The 23,553-nt window shown below is 43.8% G+C and overlaps 1 protein-coding gene across 4 annotated transcripts in view; it reads left to right on the top strand.

The window, feature by feature from the left end:
- Nucleotides 1-23,553, top strand: part of scaf8 (SR-related CTD-associated factor 8) — a 59,108-nt gene that overhangs the window by 19,160 nt on the left and 16,395 nt on the right. For 2 of the 4 annotated variants that reach the window (XM_061794285.1, XM_061794288.1), the window contains exons 3-20: nucleotides 13,568-13,612; nucleotides 13,943-14,104; nucleotides 14,181-14,337; nucleotides 14,440-14,567; nucleotides 14,706-14,882; nucleotides 15,596-15,675; nucleotides 15,761-15,872; nucleotides 16,297-16,428; nucleotides 16,635-16,744; nucleotides 16,904-17,097; nucleotides 17,175-17,275; nucleotides 17,481-17,594; nucleotides 17,781-17,937; nucleotides 18,809-18,939; nucleotides 19,175-19,316; nucleotides 19,920-19,967; nucleotides 20,051-20,272; nucleotides 20,361-22,762. In XM_061794285.1, coding sequence (XP_061650269.1) covers nucleotides 13,568-13,612; nucleotides 13,943-14,104; nucleotides 14,181-14,337; nucleotides 14,440-14,567; nucleotides 14,706-14,882; nucleotides 15,596-15,675; nucleotides 15,761-15,872; nucleotides 16,297-16,428; nucleotides 16,635-16,744; nucleotides 16,904-17,097; nucleotides 17,175-17,275; nucleotides 17,481-17,594; nucleotides 17,781-17,937; nucleotides 18,809-18,939; nucleotides 19,175-19,316; nucleotides 19,920-19,967; nucleotides 20,051-20,272; nucleotides 20,361-22,075 — 3,927 coding nt within the window. In that variant the 3' untranslated portion in view covers nucleotides 22,076-22,762. Of the gene's footprint in view, nucleotides 1-13,567; nucleotides 13,613-13,942; nucleotides 14,105-14,180; nucleotides 14,338-14,439; nucleotides 14,568-14,705; nucleotides 14,883-15,595; nucleotides 15,676-15,760; nucleotides 15,873-16,296; nucleotides 16,429-16,634; nucleotides 16,745-16,903; nucleotides 17,098-17,174; nucleotides 17,276-17,480; nucleotides 17,595-17,780; nucleotides 17,938-18,808; nucleotides 18,940-19,174; nucleotides 19,317-19,919; nucleotides 19,968-20,050; nucleotides 20,273-20,360; nucleotides 22,763-23,553 lie in introns of those variants that run through there. The other 2 variants (XM_061794286.1, XM_061794287.1) reach the window with 2 other exon arrangements.

Here is a 23,553-nt window from a genome sequence, read left to right on the forward strand (position 1 = left end):
AATTTGTTAAATTTTTAGCTAATTCCGAGCATAACTCAAACATGCTAACAACTAAATGGCTAGCAACAGATGTTTGAACACAGATCAGTCGTCCTGGTCCCTTTGCGGAAAAACAGCCCCAAAGCATGTTTCCACCACCATGCTTGACAGTAGGTGTGGTGTTCTTTGGATGCAACTCAGCATTCTTTCTCCTCCAAAAACGAAAAGTTAAGTTTTTACCAAAAAGTTCTATTTTGGTTTCATCTGACCATATGACATTCTCCAAATCCTCTTCTGGATCATCCAAATCCTCTCTCGCAAACTTCAGACGGGCCTGGACATGTACTGGCTTAAGCAGGGGACACGTCTGGCACTGCAGGATTTGAGTCCCTGGCGGCGTAGTGTCTTACTAATGGAAGCCTTTTTTACTTTGGTCCCAGCTCTCTGTGGGTCATTCACTAGCCCCCCCCCCCCCCCCCCCCCCCCCCCCCCCCCCCCCGTTTGGTTCTGGGATATCTGCTCACCGTTCTTGTGATCAGTTTGACCCCATGGGGTGAGATCTTGCGTCAAGCTCCAGATCGAGGGAGATTATCAGTGGTCTTGTATGTCTTCCATTTTCTAATAATTTCCCCCACAGTTGATTTCTTCACACCAAGCTGTTTACCTATTGCAGATTCAGTTTTCCTAGCCTTGTGCAGGTCTACAATTTTGTTTTTGGGGTCCTTTGACAGCTCTTTGGTCTTGGCCATAGTGGAGTTTGGAGTGTGACTGTTTGAGGTTGTGGACACAGGTGTCTTTTATACTGATAATGAGTTCAAACGAGTTCCATTAATACAGGTAACAAGTGGAGGGCAGAGGAGCCTCTTAAAGAAGAAGTTACAGGTCTGTTAGAGCCAGAAGTCTTGCTTGTTGGTTGGTGACCACATACTTATTTTCCACCATAATTTGCTAATAAATTATTTAAAAATCAGACAATGTGATTTTCTGGATTTTCCCCCCCTCATTTTGTCTGGCATAGGTGAGGTTACCTATGATGAAAATTACAGGCCTCTCTCATCTTTTTAAGTGGGAGAACTTGCACAATTGGCGGCTGACTAAATACTTTTTTTGCTCCACTGTATGATCATATATACTTAAATAGAAATAATATAATGTTAAGAATATAAACTACACATTTAAATACATTGTCTACATTTTAACTGGAATGCTGTAAAAAAACACATTTTTTTGCTTCAGTCTTATGTCGTTTTTGTTCATATTCCTCTATAAATTGAAGTTTAAGTGGGGAGTGTGGTGGGGCGTCGCTGTCATCATAGGCTGTTTCGTACTCCGTGAACGCTGGCAGCTAGATCCATTCCACACATCCACAATCCACACACAGATGTAATTGTGAATATTACTTTGCGGAGGAATAATATGCCAGCGCATTGGACTGTGGTTCCGCTTGTGTGCGCTCGGGACCTGCTTTTGGTAAGTCACAGTAGTTGACGAGACCAGAAAAAACACTTACACTGCTTCTCCTTTTAAGAAGTAACGGTACTTTTACTCGTTTACAGCGATCTAAACGTCGCTCACTACTTTTAGTCATCAATTATTGCTTATTCAGTGACGTTTAAGTCTAGTTCACCAATAAAACGACACAAGAAAGTTACATGACCTCACAGAACGTCTTCTATTGGCCTTCCCTGGCATAGGTATTAACACTAGATACTGATTGTCGTGCCTACGTGGCCACCATTTTGGCACGGTCGTCGTTACCATGAAGGCAACGGCGAGCTACTCTTATTTACATTTAGAAGAACAAAAACAACAGCTTTCATGTATTGCACTTATAACTTTAGAAAACACAATGAAGTAAATTGCAGATGTTTTGTTGTAGTTTTGACTGTGGACACACACACACACAGTAACATCAGAATTTGCACATTAACATTTTATTGTAATTTTTTTAATGATGTCCCTGCTGTGGTTAAACAAATCTGATGTTACTATTTACTCAGTAATTATTCCAGTGTACTTTTTACTCTTACTCAAGTAATGTCTTGGAGGACTACTTTTTACTTTTACTTGAGTCACATTATTGTCAAGTAACAGTACTCTTAGTTGAGTACAATGTTTGGCTGCTCTACCCATCTCCGGAGCGGACATCCTCTATTGGTACTCTTACGTTTAAGCAACATTTTTGCTCATCAGATCAGCCCGTGTCATATTTGTTGCACTGCTCTTTTGTATTTTTGTGTTGAGGTGCTGCGGGTCGTGACCCTGGTTGCGGTCACGTAACATTGGCGACAAGAGCTGATCCGCTAGTACATTTTGTATTAATTAGGAATCGCGCCTACAATTATCTAATTGGTTTACGGATGTTAATGTTAATTGTATTAAGCAACGGAGCGATGTTAGGGATTATGTCGCAACACAGAATGAACTAACTTCAAATTCAGAAATGGACAATAAATACAGAAAAATATTGTACTGTTCTACTATTTTCCTGGATGATGCATTTGGGATTAGCCTTTGAAGATGCTAATAGTGAAAAATGAAGTGAAACAGACGATTGAAGTCAATTCTTTTCCAGAATGAGAGTGCTTAAAGAGGAGGATGCTACTCATGTTCAATGTTTTCAATGTTTTTTTTTTTTTGGTCACCTTTTTCATGCCTTTGGTGTTTGCATGTCTGCGTTTATTATGTTGACTATGTGTGTTTAGTAAACACAATGTCAGACGAGGATATTCACGGGGTCACAGGTAACAACTTGATGCTGATGAAATACTGCATTACATATGAGGCTACACCTTAACTATAGGGAAAGCGAACGTCACAGTATACTTGGAAGCGACAGTATTAGCAACGCTAAACTAGCTACGTAGCTTCTAAATGTGACTTTGCTGTCTAATAATTCTTTATAATCGTTCATAACATTCAGTACATTGTAGTGAAGTGTGTTTGCTGTGAATTTGTCATTGTAGTGTGACGATAGACTAGCGATACACAAGCTAATCATAACGAGCAGTTTAACCAACAATTCAAAACATAGCTTATAGTTACGTTGATTATAAACACGACTCTCATTAGTATGAATGTCAGTAATTACGCTCACTTACATTTATGTACTTCCTTGTCCGTCCCGATGTCTTGTAAGCAAGCTCTTCGCCTGTCAGCGGAGGCGGATTCCCATACCTCTCGCTTTCAAGCGAGGTCCATGATTAAACTTGGTTTGAAGGGCTATACACCCCTTCGTCTTACCCATTCCCCTAGGAAATGGGATACCCCTATGTTCTCGTGCATGCGCAAAACCAAGGGCTAAGATGAAGAGGGAAGGGCTAAGAGGTAGAATTGTGATTGGTCCTAAATGTCTTGGTTTTGCTTTTGTTATCGTGTGGTATCATTTATCCAATCATATGTGTCTGCCCATAGCATCATATTAATTGCATTAACTATGGTGATGTAGTCAAAACTTGACTGAAGAGCTCCATTTGAGCTAAATGAAAACTGTTGTTTTCCCTCCGCTCTATTGTCTACAATTATAGTATAATGTCACCTTTATGGTCAATTGCACTCACCTATCATCTGTGAAACACGAGCCACTTTCCCACTGCCTTTGCAGCCTATGTGGTTGCATCAGAGGTAGAGTAGAGCTGACATTTAAGAAAGTACAAACAAAAAGAAAGTGAAGTCGTCATTGAAATACGAAGAATCTAGGCTCACCGTTACCTTATCCTGTAACTATTGTCGTGGCAAATTCTTCTTCCTGTCATATTCATTGTGGTCAATGATTTTGGACACAGTACAAACACTCAACACAACCAGTTGCTCCTTCATTTGATTCGATTTGTAGTCATTAATACGAAAGGTTTTACAAATATGTCTGTCTTAACCATTTTCTGAGCAAATCGGGATGTAAAATGACTTGTAACACACGCCACACCACAACATTGGTCATGATTGTCTTTTTAGAGACCGCCAATAATTAGGCTCAAAATCGTACTGATTATTGGTGTGTAAACTTTGCAAGGCATTCGTGCCAGGAAACTGCCAGTTTAGGCTGCTAATCTGACCTGTTTCACTGCTGCTGTTCTATGCCACTTTAAGGATACTTGAAGAAATTCATCTTTTCATGTCACACATTTTTGAACTAAAGTCTCAGGGGCAGGACAATCAGCGAATCAGTTGTTCTTTCAATTTTCCATTGACAATCACAAAGCTAAAAATAAAAAAGTGACAGATTACATTATTTGTTTTGAAACTAACAATTTTTTCCCATTCATCATCATATTCAGGTTGAGATCAAAAGCGCAAAATGGAAAAACAGGTCCCAAAACTTAATTTCCATCCATCCATCCACTTTCCTCCGCTTATATGAGGTTGGGTTGTGTGGGCAGCAGCCTTAGCAAGGAAGCCCAGACTCTCCCCAGCCACTTCCTCCAGCTCTTCCAAGGGGATCCCGAGGCGTTCCCATGCCAGCCGAGAGACATAGTCTCTCCAGCGTGTCCTGGGTCGTCCCCAGGGTTTCCTCCCGGTGAGACGTGCCTGGAACACCTCACCAGGGAGGCGTCCGGGAGGCATCCTAATCAGATGCCCGAGCCACCTCATCTGGCTCACAGCTCGTGACCATAGGTGAGGGTAGGAATGTAGATCAACCGGTAAATCCAGAGCTTCCCCTTTCGGCTTAGCTCCTTCTTCACCACAACAGACCAATACACAGTCCGCATCACTGCAGACGCTGCACCGTTCCACCTGTCGATCTCCCGTTCCATTCTTCCCTCACTCGTGAACAAGACCCCAATATATTTGAACTCCCCACTTGGGGCAGGATCTCATGTCCGACCCGGAGAGGGCACTCAACCCTTTTCCGACTGAGGACCATGGTCTCAGATTTGGAGATGCTGATTCTCATCCCAGCCGCTTCACACACTGCTGCGAACCGCTCCAGTGAGAGTTGAAGATCACGGCTTGATGAAACCAACAGAACCACATCATCTGCAAAAATCGAAATCCAACCCCTCACCGGAAACGAGTCCGACTTACTGCCGGCAATGCGGACCAAACTCTGACACTGGTAGAGTGTCAGCCCGTAACAGGGGGTTCGGCACCCCATACTCCCAAAGCACCCCCCACAGAACTCCCCGAGGTACACGGTCGAATGCCTTGTCCAAGTCCACAAAACACATGTAGACTGGTAGGGGGACCTCCCACGCACCCTCGACGACCCTGCCGAGGGTGTAGAACTGGTCTACTGTTCCACGGTCCGGACGAAAATCACAGTGCTCCTCCTGAATCCGAGATTCGACTTCCCAACGGACCCTCCTCTCCAGCACCCTTGAATAGACCTTTTTAAAAAGGGGGACCACCACCCCAGTCTGCCAATCCAGAGGCACTGTCCTCGATGTCCACGCGATGTTGCAGAGTCTTGTCAAACAGGACAGCCCCACAACATCCAGAGACTTTAGGAACTCCGGGCGAATCTCATCTACACCCGGGGGATTGCCACCGAGGAGCTTTTTAACCACCTTGGTGACCTCAACCCCAGAGATAGGACAGCCTGCCTCAGAGACCCCAGACTCTGCTTCCTCATGGAAAGGCGTGTCGGTGGAATTGAGGAGGTCTTTGAAGTATTCTCCCCATCGGGTCACAACGTCCCGAGTCAAGGTCAGCAGTGCCCCATCCCCAATATACACAGTGTTTATGGTGCACTGCTTCCCCCTCCTCAAACGCTGGATGATGGACCAGAATTTTCTCGAACCTGTTCGGCAATCGTTCTCCGTGGCCTCACCGAACTCCTCCCACCTAAGAGTTTTTCCTCAGCAACTACCAAAGCTGGATTCCGCTTGGCCAGCCGGTACCCATCAGCTGCCCCAGGAGTCCCACAGGCCAATAAGGCCTGATAAGACTCCTTCTTCAGCTTGATGGCATCCATCACCGCTGGTGTTCACCAAAGGGTTCGGGGATTGCCGCCACGATAGACATTACATTACGGCCACAGCCTCAGCAATGGAGGCGCGGAAGATGGTCCACTCGGACTCAATGTGCCCCGCCTCCTCTGAGATGTGGGTGAAGTTCTGGTGGAGGTGGGAGTTGAAACTCCTCCTGACAGCGGATTCTGCCAGACGTTCCCAGCAGACCCTCACAATACGTTTGGGCTTGCCAGGTTGGACTGGCTTCTTTCCCCACTATCAGAATCAGAATCATCTTTATTTGCCAAGTATGTCCAAAAAACACACAAAGAATTTGTCTCCGGTAATTGGATCCGCTCTAGTACGACAACAGACAGTCAATTAACAGAGAACACTTTTGAGACATAAAGACATTGACAAAAACAGTCACTGAGCAATAAAGGGTTGCTAGTTATCTGGTAATGCCGGTACATTATTTATTTGTGCAAAAAGATACATAGTCCTCTAGCACTTTGAATGACTAATATAGGAATAGTCCGGTGCAATGACCATTGTGCAAGCGACAGCAAGACTTCAAGCGAGTAGTGCGATAATCTTGGACAATGTTGATTGTGCAAATATTGCAGATACTCCTCAATCAGTGTACAAATGGAGCAGATGCTACTCTGGCATGAGTGGCCAGTATTGGTCAACAACAGATATGCAAATAGTGCAGCGTGGCGAGACTACTACAGTGAGTGCACGAGTAATATATAATTGGCCCGACAGCAAACTCATGCGGCCGCAAGTCCGACGACATGACCACAAAGTCGATCATCGAACTGCGACCTAGGGTGTCCTGGTGCCAAGTGCACGTGTGGACACCCTTATGCTTGAACATGGTGTTTGTTATGGAGCACAGAAGTCCAACAACAGAACACTACTCAGGTTCTGATCGGGGGACCGTTCCTCCCAATCACGCCCCTCCAGGTCTCACTGTCATTGCCCACATGAGCATTGAAGTCCCCAGCAGAACAATGGAGTCCCTGCGGGAGCGCTCTCCAGCACCCCCTCCAAGGACTCCAAAAGGGGTGGGTACTGCTGTTTGGTGCATAGGCACAAACAACAGTCAGGACCCGTCCCCCCACCCGAAGGTGAAGGGAGGCTACCCTCTCGTCCACCGGGGTGAACCCCAATGTACAAGCGCTGAGCCGGGGGGGCAATAAGTATACCTACACCTGCTGGGCGCCTCTCACCGTGGGCAACTCCAGAGTGGAAGAGAGTCCAAACCCTCTCGAGAGGACTGGTACCAGAGCCCAAGCTGTGTGTGGAGGTGAGCCCGACTATATCTAGTCCGAACTTCTCGACCTCGCACACCAGCTCGGGCTCCTTCCCTCCCAGAGAGGGGACGTTCCACATCCCTAGAGCCAGCATCTGTAGCCGGGGATCGGATCACCTTCGGTCACCACCCAGCTCACAAAGCACCCAACCCCTATGGCCCCTCCCACAGGTGGTGGGCCCATGGGAAGGGGGACCCACGTTACCCTTTCGAGGTGTGCCCGGCCGGGCCCCATGGGTGCAGGCGCAGCCACCAGGCGCTCGCCTTCGAGCCCCACCTCCAGGCCTGGCTCCAGAGTGTGCAGGGTTCCTCAACTATTTTAATGAGTGGCTTATCACCCTGCCACTGGTTTTGCAGCGAATCAGAATTTGAATCACAGTTGCGCAATGTTGCAAAATCGCAGATTAGAGCCAATCAAAATGCACATAAGCTTCCACACATGCTAGTAATAAATACATTTACAGGTTTTAATTTACAATTTGATTTCGATTCTTTAGGTTGCATTTCGATTCGGTGATTCTTTAGGTTGCAATTGAATTCTGTATTGATTTAAATGCTCCAATATGGATTCAGTAAGTAGAAATAAACAATTAATTACGAGTCAGTTTTGACAATTTTGAAATATTTATTTTTGACATGATTAAATTACATGATGCTTTGCTGAAATGCTTGACAGTTTAATTTGAATCCCATTAAATTCAAATTAAATGTTTCGCCTGGCCCTTCATGTTTTCTTTCAGGAATTGTCTTTACATTGTCTTTACAAATTCTGCCTGGGTAATCAAACATACAGTGGGTACGGAAAGTTTTCAGACCCCTTTAAATTTTTTACTCTTTTGATATATTGCAGCCATCTGCTAAAATAATTTGTTCATTTTTTTCTTCATTAATGTACATACAGCACCCCATATTGACAGAAAAAATGAATTGTTGAATTTTTTGCAGATTTATTAAAAACAAAAAACTGATATATCACACAGCCATAAGTATTCCGACCCTTTTCTGTGACACTCATATATTTATCTCAGGTGCTGTCCATTTCTTCTGATCATCCTTAAATTAACATGGTTCTGCACCTTCATTGGAGTCCAGCTGTGTTTGATTATCCTGATTGGACTTGATTAGGAAAGCCACACACCTGTCTATATAAGACCTTACAGGTCACAGTGCATGTTAGAGCAAATGCGAATCATGAGGTCAAAGGAACTGCCTGAAGAGCTCAGAGACAGAATTGTGGCAAGGCACAGATCTGACCAAGGTTACAAAAAAATTTCTCCAGCACTTACGGTTACTAAGAACACAGTGGCCTCCATAATCCTTAAATGGAAGACGTTTGGGACGACCAGAACCCTTCCTAGAGCTGGCCATCCGGCCAAACTGAGCAATCGGGGGAGAAGAGCCTTGGTGAGAGAGGTAAAGAAGAACCCAAAGATCACTGTGGCTGAGCTCCAGATATGCAGTTGGGAGATGGGAGAAAGTTCTAGAAAGTCAACCATCACTGCAGCCCTCCACCAGTCGGGGCTTTATGGCAGAGTGGCCCGACGGAAGCCTCTCCTCAGTGCAAGACACATGAAAGCCTGCATGGAGTTTGCTAAAAAAAAACACCTGAAGGACTCCAAGATGGTGAGAAATAGGATTCTCTGGTCTGATGAGACCAAGATAGAACTTTTTGGCCTTAATTCTAAGCGGTATGTGTGGAGAAAACCAGGCACTGCTCATCACCTGTCCAATACAGTCTCAACAGTGAAGCATGGTGGTGGCAGCATCGTGCTGTGATTATTTTTTTTTCAGCTGCAGGGACAGGACGACTGGTTGCAATCGAAGGAAAGATTAATGCGGCCAAGTACAGGGATATCATGGACAAAAACCTTCTCCAGAGTGCTCAGGACCTCATACTGGGCCGAAGGTTCACCTTCCAACAAGACAACGACCCCAAGCACACAGCTAAAATAACAAAGCAGTGGCTTCAGAACAACTCAGTGACTGTTCTTGATTGGCCCAGCCAGAGCCCTGACTTAAACGCAATTGAGCATATCTGGAGAGACCTGAAAATGGCTGTCCACCAACGTTCACCATCCAACCTGACAGAACTGGAGAGGATCTGCAAGGAGGAATGGCAGAGGATCCCCAAATCCAGTTGTGAAAAACTTCTTGCATCATTCCCAAAGACTCATGGCTGTATTAGCTCAAGAGGGTGCTTCTACTAAATACTGAGCAAAGGGTCTGAATACTTATGGCTGTGTGATATTTCAGTTGTTCTTTTTTAATAAATCTGCAAAAATTACAACAATTCCATTTTTTTCTGTCAATATGGGATGCTGTGTGTACATTAATGAGGAGGAAAAAAATATTTAAATGATTTTAGCAAATGGCTGGAATATAACAAAAAGAAAAATTCAAGGGGGTCTGAATACTTTCCATGCCCACTGTATGAACACAACTATTTGTTTTCTCATTTACTAAATAAAAGTAAGGCTGTGAATTTAAAAATAAGAGCAAGTAAATAAAAAATAATTACGTGTTCAAATTAAGTGCTTAACTTCTGAATAATTCTTTGAAAAAAAACTAGCAAAATACGGATACTTCATTTTGATCATATGGGTAGAAGCAAAATCGTGCATTGTAAAAATGCATTATACATAGGTAGAAGTGTTTTCCAGAATTTTGAGGTCAACTTTGGGGGTGTGTATTATACATGGATGGGCATTATAGACAAGAAATTACGGTACCTTTTTGATCAGTGTGTGCTTAACAATATAGTGCAACATAGAAATAATTGAAAACACTATTATAAAGAAAAAAAAACACTAAATACTTATGTTAGGTTTATTGCTCATTAATTTTAAATAATGAGGGGAAAGACGAGGAGGATTTTAGCGACTCATTGAAGAAGAGCATTCCTCCATCATAACATGGGGAAATTCTGATTCAGGTGTTTTTTCTTTTGTCGTTTTTTTTCTAATTCATTGGTTGATTGTAGCACAACAAACCGATCCAGGGAAACTTTTCTTTTTCTGTTAAGAAAAAACCCAAAGTCGTACGTATCATTGTCATTTAAAAGATTAATTTCTCTGTTGGCCAATTTGCTGCACATTTCTTTTGATCATTATTTTTACCGCCCAGCGAAAACAGTTGCATTGCGTGACGCACAGTCAATGACAGTTGCACAATGCACAGATCTTTCTGCTCATCTTTGAAAAGTCCTACCTAACAGTAGTAGCAGTTTCCCTTTTTATCTTGGGTGCCATTCTGACTGTTTAGCCTTTTTAATTACTTTTTTTTTTTTTTTTTTTTTTAAGTTCCATGCAACAATAGTGCACCTCCTTCAGTCTTCATTCATAATGTGGCGGCTGCTGTTCGCATTTGGATTGGCTGAATGTCCGTATAGGCGAACGCCTCCATAGAGAGCTATTTTGACGTGATTACGCCAACATTAACTGTTTGTTGTTTTACTTGAAGAGACGCTACAATTCAATAAATAGCATACATAATGTAAATAGTATTTTTCTGATGAAAATAAAATAATATCCGGACTTTTGTTTTTCGATGTCAATCAGAAACGCTAATAGATTTGTGATTGGATGATCGAGGATGTTGGGGCAAAGCATCCACCTCGAAGAGATTTTCGCCTTCGCCGCGGAGCAGACAGCGTCAGCGTACATCCAGGCGTTACCCACGGAGTTGGTGATTGTCACGTAGCGCGAGTAGTAGCACAACATAGGTCCTTCCGTTCGTCTATACCAGACATGCCCAAAGTCCTGCCCCCGGGCCAAATCCGGCCCGTGTTCATATTTTCACTGGCCCGAAACCTCTGTCATAAAATCAATAATATGTGGCCCAGCAGTACAAAATACATGCGCAATTTTATATTTCACCACAGGGTGGCAGTAAACTTGTGGCCGAACTCTCGTGGGACCATTTTGCGGAATATCTTTTTTTGCCCATTTCTAAAATGGCAACTGGAAGTACGAAAAGGAAAGTTGATAGCGAGGGCTGCCGTTTCCAGGTCAAATGGAAGTCTGAATATTTTTTCACCGAGTTCAGAAACAACTGCGTCTGCCTAATTTTCCAAGAAACTGTGGGTGTGTTCAAGGAGTTCAATATAAGAAGAAGAAGAATCACCATTTATTGTCATGAACATGCATATAAAGAGGCAATACCAGACGAAACATGCTAATTACGACAAAGTAACTGGGAACGAATGCAGTGAAAAATTTAAGCAACTGGAAGCTGGTTTAACGGCACAGCAACACTTTTTCACAAGAGCCAGTGAGTCAAATGAAAATGCAACAAAGGCAAGCTATGAGGTGGCAACGCTCATTGCCAAGCACTGCAAACCTTTTACTGAGGGTGAATTTATTAAAGACTGTGTGTTGAAATGGTGGAGAACATTTGCAACAGTTCGCCAATGTTTGCCTGGCTCGTAGCACTGTGTCACGAAGGATCGAAGAAGTTTCTTCTGATATTAAGAGACAGTTGGAGGCAAAAGGAGTGGAGTTTGAATTTTTTTCGTGAGCCTGTGACGAAAGCACGGATGCATCCGACACCGCTCAGTTACTGATTTTTTTGAGAGGATTGGACAGTGAAATGAACGTGCGTGAAGAGCTACTTGACCTCCAGAGCCTGAAGGACCAAACAAGAGGGAAAGATTTATTTGCTTCCGTTTGTTCCGCCGTAGATGACTGTTTATTTTATTTAAAAATTACAGTGGAATAAAATCATTACGGATGGCGCACCTGCCATGGTTGGCGAGCACAGCGGATTATCAACCCTAGTGTGTAACAAAGTAAGCGAAGAAGGAGGTAAAGCTATAAAACTCCATTGTATTATTCACCAACAGGTTCTCTGTGCCAAACAGCTGAAATATGATCACGTTATGAAACCGGTGATAAATGCTCTTAATTATATTCGCTCCAAAGGCCTGTGCCACCGCCAGTTTCAACAATTTCTACTGGATATCCACGCTGAATACGGAGTGGTGTATCACACTGATGTAAGATGGCGCAGTCGGGGGGTCTGCACTGCAGCGTTTCTACTCACTCAAAGAGGAAATTGGACAATTCTTGGCAAAAACGGGACAACCGATGCCAGAACTAACCAATCCTGAACACGAGCCTTCAGGGGCAAAATGCATTGATAAACCAACTGTATTCACTGTATTAAAGCCTTTCGGACCAAGCTGCTACTTTTCCAAACCCACCTGTCACAAACGCAGCCTAATACCACACATTTCCAATCTCTGCAAGAAATAATGACCTGTTTTCCAGCGCACAATATCAGTGAGCAAATGAGGAGGTATGCCGCAAACATCTCATCTCTAACTGAGGAGTTTCAACAGCGTTTCAGGGATTTTGCAACTATTGAAAAGGAGATCAGGCTTTTTTCCTCTCCCGTTTCCGTGGATCTCAGTGACGTTCCATTGAGCTGCAGTGTGACACGGAGTGTCGCAGCCGGTACCAACAACTCCCTCTTGTCAACTTTCGTACATTTGCTAAGAAAATGTTGAGCTTGTTTGGCTCGACGTACTTGTATGAGAAGACATTCTCTGTCATGAACATGAATAAGAACCGCGTGAGGACAAGACTAAGTGACTCCCACCTGCGTGACATCTTGTGCATTAAAACCACCGCTTTTAAGCCAGACCTGCCCCATTTACTGCAGTCGAGATCTCAGTATCACCCTTCACATTAATGCAAACATGTTATTTGTTGATTCTGATGAATAAAGTTTGAGTCAAATTTCATAAAAATACTTTATTTTGCATTTAATATTTTTTTATTTTAACCTTCATTTATCCAGGTCAGGCAGTTATCAGATCTACCTAGCGGCAGACAGCATAGTAAAACAAAGTAAAATAAAAATAAATACAGAAAAGCATTCCCCTCGTCGGTAGCATGTAAAATTCAAGCTGGCCCGTATGACAATTTTTTTACGTCAATGTAGCCTCTGAGCCAAAAAGTTTGGGCACCCCTTGTTTATACCAAGACCGCAAACCGAAAAAATACGTAACGAGGTATTTTTTTTACTACGGAAAATTGTGTATGTAACCCGAATTGTTCGTAACCAGTGGTGTACGTAAACCAAAGTTCCACTGTACTTTATTCGTCAAACTCCATTCATTCATTGCCTCTGTCAACAAGGAGATGAAGTGATTCAGAGGATCTGCTGATTCAAAATTTAATTGGGGGGGGGGGGGGGGGGGAAGTATTGCAATGCATTGATGAATCCATATTTTTACCCACCCCTAAGGAAAAGGGATGGATGTGTGTGTGATTGCTATTCTGTGTTGTTGATTTCTTTGAATAGCCCTCGGTTAAGCTTTATGCTTTGTGCTTAATGCTAAGACTCTCCTGTTAACAAATGTTTCCCCTCTTTACAGTTCTACAAGCATGTTGTCCAGAGTGTGGAGAAGTTCATACAAAAGGTGACTTACAACAGGAAACGTTGTAAAATTCGTAAAATTTTAAATTTACTGACAAGTGTTGAACTAGGTTAATTCCCTGTAAAATATGCACTCACCTCCAAAAGTATTTGAATAGTCTAGCTGGTTACTTTATTGCTGCCATTGACTAAAACAAATTGAGTTTTACATCAAAAGATGAATATGAGACAGATGCAAGACATCTTTTATTTTCAGTTATTTACCTGTGGATCTGATAAATGACATTATTTGGAACAAATACTTGCCATGCTAAACTGTGAACGTATATATATATATATATTCTTTTTTCTTAAACTTTTTTTGTCATGACAGTGCAAACCAGAATACAAGGTCCCTGGATTGTATGTTATCGACTCAATTGTGAGGCAGTCACGTCACCAATTTGGCACAGAGAAAGATGTGTTTGCCCCACGCTTCAGCAAGAATATCATCGCAACATTCCAGCATCTCTACCGTTGCCCCTCCGATGACAAGGTTTGACTGTTTGCCTTTATGTCTTGCAATGGCATGTTACTTGTACTTTGATCTTCCCAAACATTCATGTTTCCAGAGTAAGATAGTGCGGGTCCTGAACCTTTGGCAAAAAAATGCTGTCTTCAAGAGTGACATCATCCAGCCTTTGTTGGACATGGCTGCAGGGATTCTTCCTCCGAGCGTTACTCCCGTCATGTCCAGCAGTGCTGCCCCTGTCAATAACACCACACCTGGTCAGTCAAAGAATATGCGTGGTGTCAAAGTCTCATATGCGGAGATTATATGTTCAATGATGTCCTACGCCTTCATTGAACTGTTTTTCTCTTTGTATTAAGGCACTCCAGCCACTCCAGCTACCCCGGCCAACATCGTTCAGGGACTGCCGGACTGGGCTTCCCAGATTACCAACACAGACACTGTGGCAGCTGTGGCGCAAATCTTACAAAGTCCTCAGGGGCAACAGGTTGGAGAAAATACTGTTCTGTGCTGTAATACTCTAATAATTAATTAAGAAAGCATTCCTGCTGACTTTTTATGTTTAGCTGGAAAATCTTTTGTGTTTATGCTTCAGAGTATTTGAAATATTTGTTTCTGTCACCAGCTTCAGCAGCTTGTACAAAGCCTGCAAATGCAGCAACAAAAGCCTCAGCCCTCACTGCTTCAGGCCTTGGATGCTGGTCTGGTTGTACAGCTGCAAGCTCTGACCGCTCAACTCACTGCAGCTGCGACTGCTAACAGCCTCAACCCCCTGGAACAGAGGGTCTCCTCTTTTAACAAGGTACTACTTCATCCGGCATAAGTGTTAATAGAGTGATTTCCCCCCTTCATTGCGGGAGTTACGGTCCAGGTCCACCCACAAAAGGTGAAAATCTGCAATACAGAGACCATGTAAACATGTACACGGATTAAAACACACTTTTTAAACGCATTGTTAACGTATTTGAACACAGAAAAAAATGGGAAGCGTCTTGGCCTCGCTCCACCAGGTGAGCGCAAATGTGTAAGGAAAGTCTCCTGCTTGCACTGAAGTCATTTTCGTGTTTTGTTTCTAAATGCGTTAAATATGTTTGAAGAAAAGTGCTGAAATGTGCAAAAGACTCAGAAGAATTTAGTACTTCATTGCTGAGATATTGCTTAAAACTCGTTTTCACCATCTCACCTGGCCGGATTTTTTTTTATGGCACAGGGAACTGTCAGTCTTCCCCCAATATATAAGTAACGAGCGCCATCTATGGGTATTCACCAGAATTGCGAGTTACTAGTAATAATAGCTTGGCCTATTTCTTGCACTACTATACCATACATCGTGCACACAGCCTCATAACAGCCCAAAACACAGCTTTCCGACATATATCGAGAATTCCCGTGATAAAAATTGGAAAATTAGACAACCCGTGTATGCTTAACAGAAAAATCTGCAACGTAGCGTGGAATTACTTTATTTCTCCCTTTTGCTACTTTCATGACAAGTTTGTGCCTCTTTGTTTTCAGAAACTCTTAGGGCAGTTTGACTTTGGGAATGAGTCTGAGCGTGGTGAAGAATCCAAGAAGGAAACATCATCCTCTCAGCTGTAAGCTCATGATGTTTTATCATAGAGAACGATTTCGCTGAATGCATTTGGGTGTGTCTAAGCCAGGTTGTTGACCGCTTTGCAGGCCTATGGTGTCAGAGCCCATCAACAGCTCACTGTTCCACCAGCTTGCAGAGCAGCTGCAGCAGCAGAACCTGGAGCAGTTTCAGAAGCAACTGCTGGAGCACCAGCAAAAGGTAGTTAGACTCACACAAGGATAGAGGGTGCTGTTGTATTTGACTTTATTTTTGACGTGAGCTCCTTAGATCATAGATTAATTTAAAAAAACAAACCAAAACGCAGTGCAAAAAAAATCTTTCTCAGGTTAAAAAGCAAGAAAAAAACATTTTAAATAATGCTAAGAAATACTAATACATGCATTTTTAAGCAATTCTTTTAATTTTCATCCTTGCATTAGAGTAATAGCTTTTGTTTTGATGGTAGGATGTAATTTTCTGTCGTGTTTCTGTCAATGTTACTGTACATTGTGAATATTTAAAGAAAATTATGGATCAAATTGAAATTGCGATAGCTGTCAGAAAAATCGCAATGAGATCTTTTCCTAAAATCATAGCCCTACTTGGAATAATTAACGAATACACTGATGATGTATTTTTACAGGCTATGGGCATTGATGGACAGGACACTCTATTTGGACAGGAGAACTCTGTTATAACTGCTCAGGGTAGCAGTCAGCCGCAGCTTCCTGAGCCAGAGACCAAGATGGACGACTCCATAGACAACCAGCAAGAGGTACCATAGGCCATGTGACTAGACTGTTTGGAACTTGGAAGTTGAAAATCCATGTGATTTTATACGGATTATTTAAATGATTCCCAACCACTGTTCTGCGCACATAAGTGTGCCATGAGAATGAGAATATGAAGGAAAAAAAAGATTGCGACGACGCATAACAAATGCATTTGCGTTAATTGAACTGTTTTGAATTGATCCTCAAGGACATGGATCTTGATGAGGGCCCGGATGGAATGGAAGAGGATAACTTTGAGGCAGAGGACAAAAAGACAGTTACGACCCGCTCCAGAACACGCTCAAGGTCACGTTCTCGGTCAGTCATGACTATTTCTTCGCAATCAAAGGAAATGTTATATTGACATTTTTCTTCTCTTAACACAAATTTTCATCTGACAGAGGCTTGTTTCATAAATAACAAAAACAGAAAAGATAGTTGAAAACATTCCGATGACCTTTGTTGGTGTCTCTACAGGTCTCCCAAAAGGAGAAGGTCCAGGTCCCGATCTGGCTCACGGAAGCGCAAGCATCGTAAGCGGTCGCGCTCACGCTCCAGAGATCGTAAGAGGAAGACGTCACGATCGTACTCAAGTGAAAGACGTGCCCGAGAACGAGAAAAGGAGCGACAGAAGAAAGGACTGCCTCCTATACGATCTAAGACTCTTAGTGGTAATTAAACGACATTAATCTTGTTTACTTGTTTAGATAATAAATAATAATTGTTTCTATTTGCACCCTTTATCTAGTGTGCAGCACAACGCTTTGGGTTGGCCAGGTGGACAAAAAGGCTTCTCAGCAAGACCTCACAAACCTGTTTGAAGAGTTTGGACAGATAGAGTCTATAAATGTAAGAAGACATCTTGTCTAACTGAAGTGTGATAGTCTCAGCACACCCTCACCCCCTCTCATTTCACGGTTCCATGCACCCCATACTATTTCTCCTTTTTATGTTGTTGAAAAATGGTGTTACTGTTACTTATTGAATGAATATTGGTAGGTTGAAGTCTAGTCACGTCTTGTGTCATTTTATTTGACATCTGTGACCTTTACAGATGATCCCTCCAAGAGGCTGTGCCTACATCTGTATGGTTCACAGACAGGATGCCTACCGTGCACGCCAGAAGCTCAGCACAGGTTCCTGCAAGATTGGCTCCAAGATCATCAAGGTACACTGTGCTGCCTCTATGCTGTAATTTGATTGAATGCAATACCATTTTACCCACGGTTTCTTTTTAATTTAATTCTACGTTGACCTCTAGCAGTGGAACCCGGGATGGCTTGATGTCTTTATAGATTCTGTCTTTGAAAGTTGCTTTGTTCTCTTCCCGCCTTCATTGTGCTTTTTAACGCAGATTGCTTGGGCCTTAAACAAAGGAGTAAGACAAGAGTACAAGCAGTTTTGGGATGTGGACCTTGGAGTCACCTACATACCTTGGGAAAAAGTTAAAGTGGATGACTTGGATGGTTTTGCTGAAGGAGGAATCATTGATCAAGAGACTGTCAATGATGGTGAAATTCCATTCATTATTTATCATTTGGCAGAAATAAGTGATGGACTCAGATATGGGTTATCTGAATAGAATGGAAGAAGCAATTATAAAAAAACAAAATATATCAAGTACGGCGGTAACTGAGGGTGTGCCACCTTGTCTGCAGACTCTGCATTGTTATGCTGCTGCACAAACGAGTTCATTGCGTGCTGTTCATCACCTTGAAATGTCGTATGTCGATAGTTGTAAACCAAGCACCCCCTTTATTAGTCCTGCAATCAAAAATACAAAAGTTATGTACATATTTACAACATCAGGCAGAGCCTGTGTAGAATAAGAGCAAAAATGTACTGTATGAATAATAATACCATACATTGCTGGCATCGTGTGGAATCCTCGCAATCCTCGTTTGTTGAGTCATTTACATAGCATCTTCAGAGAGCAATCCATTTTGAACTCCCTTATACAGTTCCCCCAATAAGAGGCGCAGCGTGCTTGCTTCAGCTGCTAACCCAGTTAAAGTGTACTATAAAACTGACACATTAAAAAAGAAAATTAAATACTGTATATTTAACCAGAAATTTCACCCATTTATGATAATTATGACCCTTCAAACTGCTACTTTAATGCACACTTGCCTGTATACTGTATAAAGCCCCAAAAAATGATTGCTTAAAAATCGGCAATATAGAAGGCGCAGGAATGATGAACCGCAATATAGTGGGGGTTTGCTATGTTGGCTACACTGCACAGTGAATGTGAATAGTCAGCAGCAGTTTATGTAGCAAATAAATGTATGAAACCAGAAATATTAACTAATGGCAGTGGAGTAGCAACGAACACAAAAGTAATTTTGTTCAGTATAACTCAAGCTTTGTTTGTTTCTTCAGAGTGGGACACAGCTAAGAATTCAGAAGCAACCAAGGATGCTATAAGCCAACCACTAAGCACTGAGACAACAGCAGCATCGAGCAGCCAGAGTGAAAGCTACAACCAGCAGGTCACCATGATGCCCGTGCAGGTAATAGAGATGCTGATCATCACCAAACCTATGGTTGTTGATATGATTACACTCTGTCCATTCCCTTTATTCTATAATTCTTCCCACAGTCCACATTTCTTTATTTGCACAGTAGCCAGACAACGCCTTAAACTGAGGGTTCAGTTAAACACTAAATGAAAATATAATAAAAAGCTTTTGGTAGCATTGCAACTAAAGGAGTCATTTTTTACCTGCTGTTGTCTCTCCTACTCAGCTACCAGTGGCCCAGGCTGTTCCTGGTCCAGTAGGCTTGGTGCCCCCTAACTTTCCTGTCAGTATGAGCATTCCCCCGCCAGGTTATGGGCCACCACCACCGTTCCTAAGGCCCAGCTTCAATGCCTCACAACCACCTCCAGGTAAATATTTGTAAACTCTGCTATTTAAGGAGCGGGCATACACTGATGTGTTGCAGATATATCCGCAATAGGTGATATAGAGAGACCATATGAAAACTTGTTTCATGGTTTTACCCCCCCCCCCCCCCCCCCCCCCAATGCCTTTTAAACATTAAAACTTATTAAAGTGCACATAAACTTAGTCAAACACACCTTGCAAGTATTCATTAGCACCTGTTTTCACTCGCTCACACAGTTCTTCAAACAAGAGGCAAAGCGTGCTTGCTTCAAACTGTCACACAAACAGCTGCTACTTTAACACAGGCAGCAACATATTCAAAAAGAGCATACAATAGTACAGCCATCCACGGTTATTGATCAAAATTATTCAAAAATGACCCATTTGGTCTGTGGGAACAATGCAGAATGTAACTGCACAAATGTGGTACTACATTGAAAGCACAAAACTTTTAAGTTCGGCTCGCCTCTCTACTGTAAAAACCCATAACAAAACGGTAAAAAGGTCCACCATATAGTGGGGGTGCAAATTATGAACCACGATATAAAAGGGGAACACTGTACTTAAGATTCCTAGCATGTCTTGTGTTTCATTTTGTCCTCCAGGTTTTATGCAGGCAGCACAGACTGCAGCCATGGCCACAGCACCAGCTTGTAAGTGTTAGTTACGTGATTGCCTTTTGACTCATGCGTGAATATAGCAGTCATTTTGAGCGGTCTTTTTTACCCTCCTGTAGCTCTAGTGCGGCCTCCAGTGGCTACCAGCCAGGAAACAGTGAAGGAATCACCTTTCAGCTCTATGATCCCGACAACCAGCTCTATGCCTCGTGGCTTCATGTCCTCCGCTGTCCCTGGACCCAATGTGTTTAATGCGGTGGGAGTTCAAAGTCAGCACTCGAGTGACAAAATGCCACCTTCTGCTAAGTGTTTGGATGGGACACAGGAGCTCACTCTTCAAGGTGGAGCAACATAAACAGATACATTGATAGATGTGTCATCGCGTATGGAAGGTTACATTAACATGTTGTATGTGATCTCCTCCCGTAGGTATGCATAATGCAAATCGCAGTGGAATGGGCCTCCTTGGGATGCAACCCACAGCCTCCCTCGCCCACCCACTTCACCAGCCTGGAATGGCGGGACAAAGAATGCCTGGAATGCTGCCGCTCGACGTGCGTCCTAACCTCCTTCAGCCCGGGGCTGGTGCTCGCTTCCCTCTCCTCCTGCAGCAGGGACCCGGCCCGCAGGCTGGTGGCCTTCTTGACGGCTCCCTTCAGGCTCCAGCCCATGTCAGGCCCCCCTTCTCTCAACTAGACCCCTTTCACAGGCCCCCTCATCAGGCCAATGAGAATGTGTCCAAGACAGAAGAGTCTTCTTCAGGGCCTGACGAGGGTAAAGACCAGGACTACCGCTTCCCCCCAGTGGACAAGCAGAGTACAGGTCTGCTGAGAACACCTCCACCCGAGCATCGGGCGCCCCTTGGTGGTGTTGGGGCAGGAGGCAGGCCCCCATTGCTACAAACACCAGGAGCTCAGCCAGCCAGAGGCACTCTGCTCGGACGTCTGCAGGCTCTCGCCGGCTTTACCCCTGATAATCACTGGAACCAGTCGAGGGGGGACTTTGACGAACGTGACGGAATGGATCGCCCCAACCAAGGGCAGCACTTCCCTAATCGCTTTGACAGCCGTCCCGGAAACGCAGCTTCCAAAAGTGTCGGTGGGCCTCAGCCGTGGAATCGTGGCGGTGGCGGCGCAGCCCCTTTTGAAAGTGACCTAGATGAACGTCGATCCCAGTGGGACAGGCAAAGGGACAGAGATGAAAGAGATTTTGACTTCAGGAGAGAAATGAATGGAAACCGTCAAGGCCGTGAGCGGGATAGAGAGAGGGAGCGAGGGCGAGACCGTCCCCGGGAGCACGACAAAGACCGCGAAAAAGAACGAGAGCGGGAACGTGGCAACTGGACGCCTGTTCTCCCTCTACCAACGCCACTTCTTCCTACACCACCTCTCAACCCCGTTCTGAACCTGAATCAAGGGAAGCTGCTCACCCCGCTAAAATTGAACACACCCATTCCGTCACGATTCCACTCTCCCCTGCTGTCTCAAGCTCAGGCCAAAGCGCCTCAGCTAGGTCAGCAACCCCCACCGGCTCCTTTTCAGTTAGCAGAGCCAAAAATGTCCAGCCAAACAGCAGAGGTGGAACCACAGAGGAACATCGCTTCTTTGCCCGAGACCCCTCAATCACAATCCCCACCTTCAGCCCAACTCGACAACAAGGCTCAGAGCCAATTGCCCAGTTCACCCGCTGAGGCCCCATCATCAACGCAGCCAGAGATCACTCTACTCTCTGAATCACTACACCAAGCCTCAGACCAGGCCTGTCCCCAGACGACCAGGTCCTCAGACACTCCGAGCCAGGCCTCTCCTGTGGGCCTCACGCAAGTTGTCAGCCCCCCTGAAGAGATGAGGTACTCTCTGGAGGAGCACCTAAGCCCACAGGAGGAGACTGAGGAGGTCTTACAAGAGAAAGCCCCTTCTCCCAAGGCCCAGTGGCTCAATGGTGCTGAGATGGACAAAAGCACAGTGTTCGAGCCCACGCCGGACGTGTCTCCTGAGCCCACCAAGTCTGCGCTTCTTGAGAGTGAAGCCGAGCAGGAGCAGGCCGCGCCTCCTCAGGACGTAGACATTGTACAGAGTGAGGCCGTGGAGGAAGCTGCGAGTGACCCAGTGCTAGACACTGACACACACACTGAGGGGACATAATCATCACTCAGTAGGTAACAGATCATTTTGTACAGTTGTCTCTTCTTCTCTGTACTCATGTCAGCAAAGCATCACCTCCACACGGGACACGGCAAATAACGACTCACAAATACCAGTGTATTTAGAGAGCTAAATAGCTGACTTATTCATAGATTATTATTATTATTTTTTTTGTATTTTGTTTCCTTTTTCAGTTGTACTGCCACCACATTTTATCAATTTATCCTATCGACTACCCAAATGTTTGGTTTATGAGGGGGAATGCGCTTTGACCTTCCTATGGAAGACAGGATGACATCATGGCTGTTCAGCAATGGATTGAATACAATTGCACACAATACTTAAAAATGGCAGTTGCGGGCTCATTTCTGACAACTCCTTTTAAAATGCTGCTGCAACGTTTTTAGTGAATGCTTTTAAGGTGTCCTGTGTTTTTTTACACACACATCTTAGCCTACCAAAACAGTAAGACAGTTACTACTCTTCAAATTGGACCCATTTGAAATAAAACCATGAACCATGTTGTATCCCCAAATCAATGTATGTAATCTGTTTCTAACCATACAGTGAAGCTGAGCAAACTAACACAGCATGGGGAGGAGTAATTGATAAGAAAATGACAGGAGGGATGTGCTGGATGTCTGGTGCATATTGTTTTAGTGTGAAATAAACATTTGTCTCCTTGAACACATGCTTTAGGACTGCTTTTCTGACCCAGGACCAGTGGAAACACTTCTTTCCCCACTCACACAAACACACACACACACGCACACACACGCTGTATGCTGTCACTTCAGACAATTTGATGTTCTTTGGAACTCAAATTGCAGCTATACCATCCATCTACAGAGCACTCTGGTGGATGGGGAACGCGGGACATAGTTTTAAATTATGGATGACTTCAGCCTGTGTTTTGCTTGGTGACTGTTGCAGATGATTGGATTGTGCCTTTTAGAACTGACTCTTTCAATGCTACTTTGCAATACACACCAAACTGTGTGTGTGTGTGCGCTACCAGAACAGAATTAGCAAAACTTTGACGTGTGGTAGCTGGAGAGTTTGTACAGCACACAAGCTAGAAGAGACTATATACTTGTTCTGTGCATGCAGCCTTGTAGCCTCCTGTTGTGTTCAACTTCATGCTTGTAGTGCTTTTCTGTTGAGGCACACCGCTAGAGATGCTTAGGCTACTGTTCAACTGCAGGAGATGTGATATTAAATAAAAGTTGAAGGTGTATCAGATATTACTACAATTTCTTATTATTGTCATGAATCTAGAATTTAGGGAACAACTATCATACACCACAGTGAACCCCCATTTCTTGCAGAGGACACACCCGCAATAGGTGAAAATAGAGAGACCATAATAATTGTTACAGCTGCAGTTGTTCTAGTACTCTATGAGTAAAGTTCAGTTGTTCTCTCTCTCGCTCTCTCTCTCTTTATATACAAAACTCCACTAAAAACGTATTTAAACA

Source organism: Phyllopteryx taeniolatus, chromosome 13, assembly GCF_024500385.1.
Source record: "Phyllopteryx taeniolatus isolate TA_2022b chromosome 13, UOR_Ptae_1.2, whole genome shotgun sequence".
In the NCBI taxonomy this organism is placed as follows: Eukaryota; Metazoa; Chordata; class Actinopteri; order Syngnathiformes; family Syngnathidae; genus Phyllopteryx; species Phyllopteryx taeniolatus.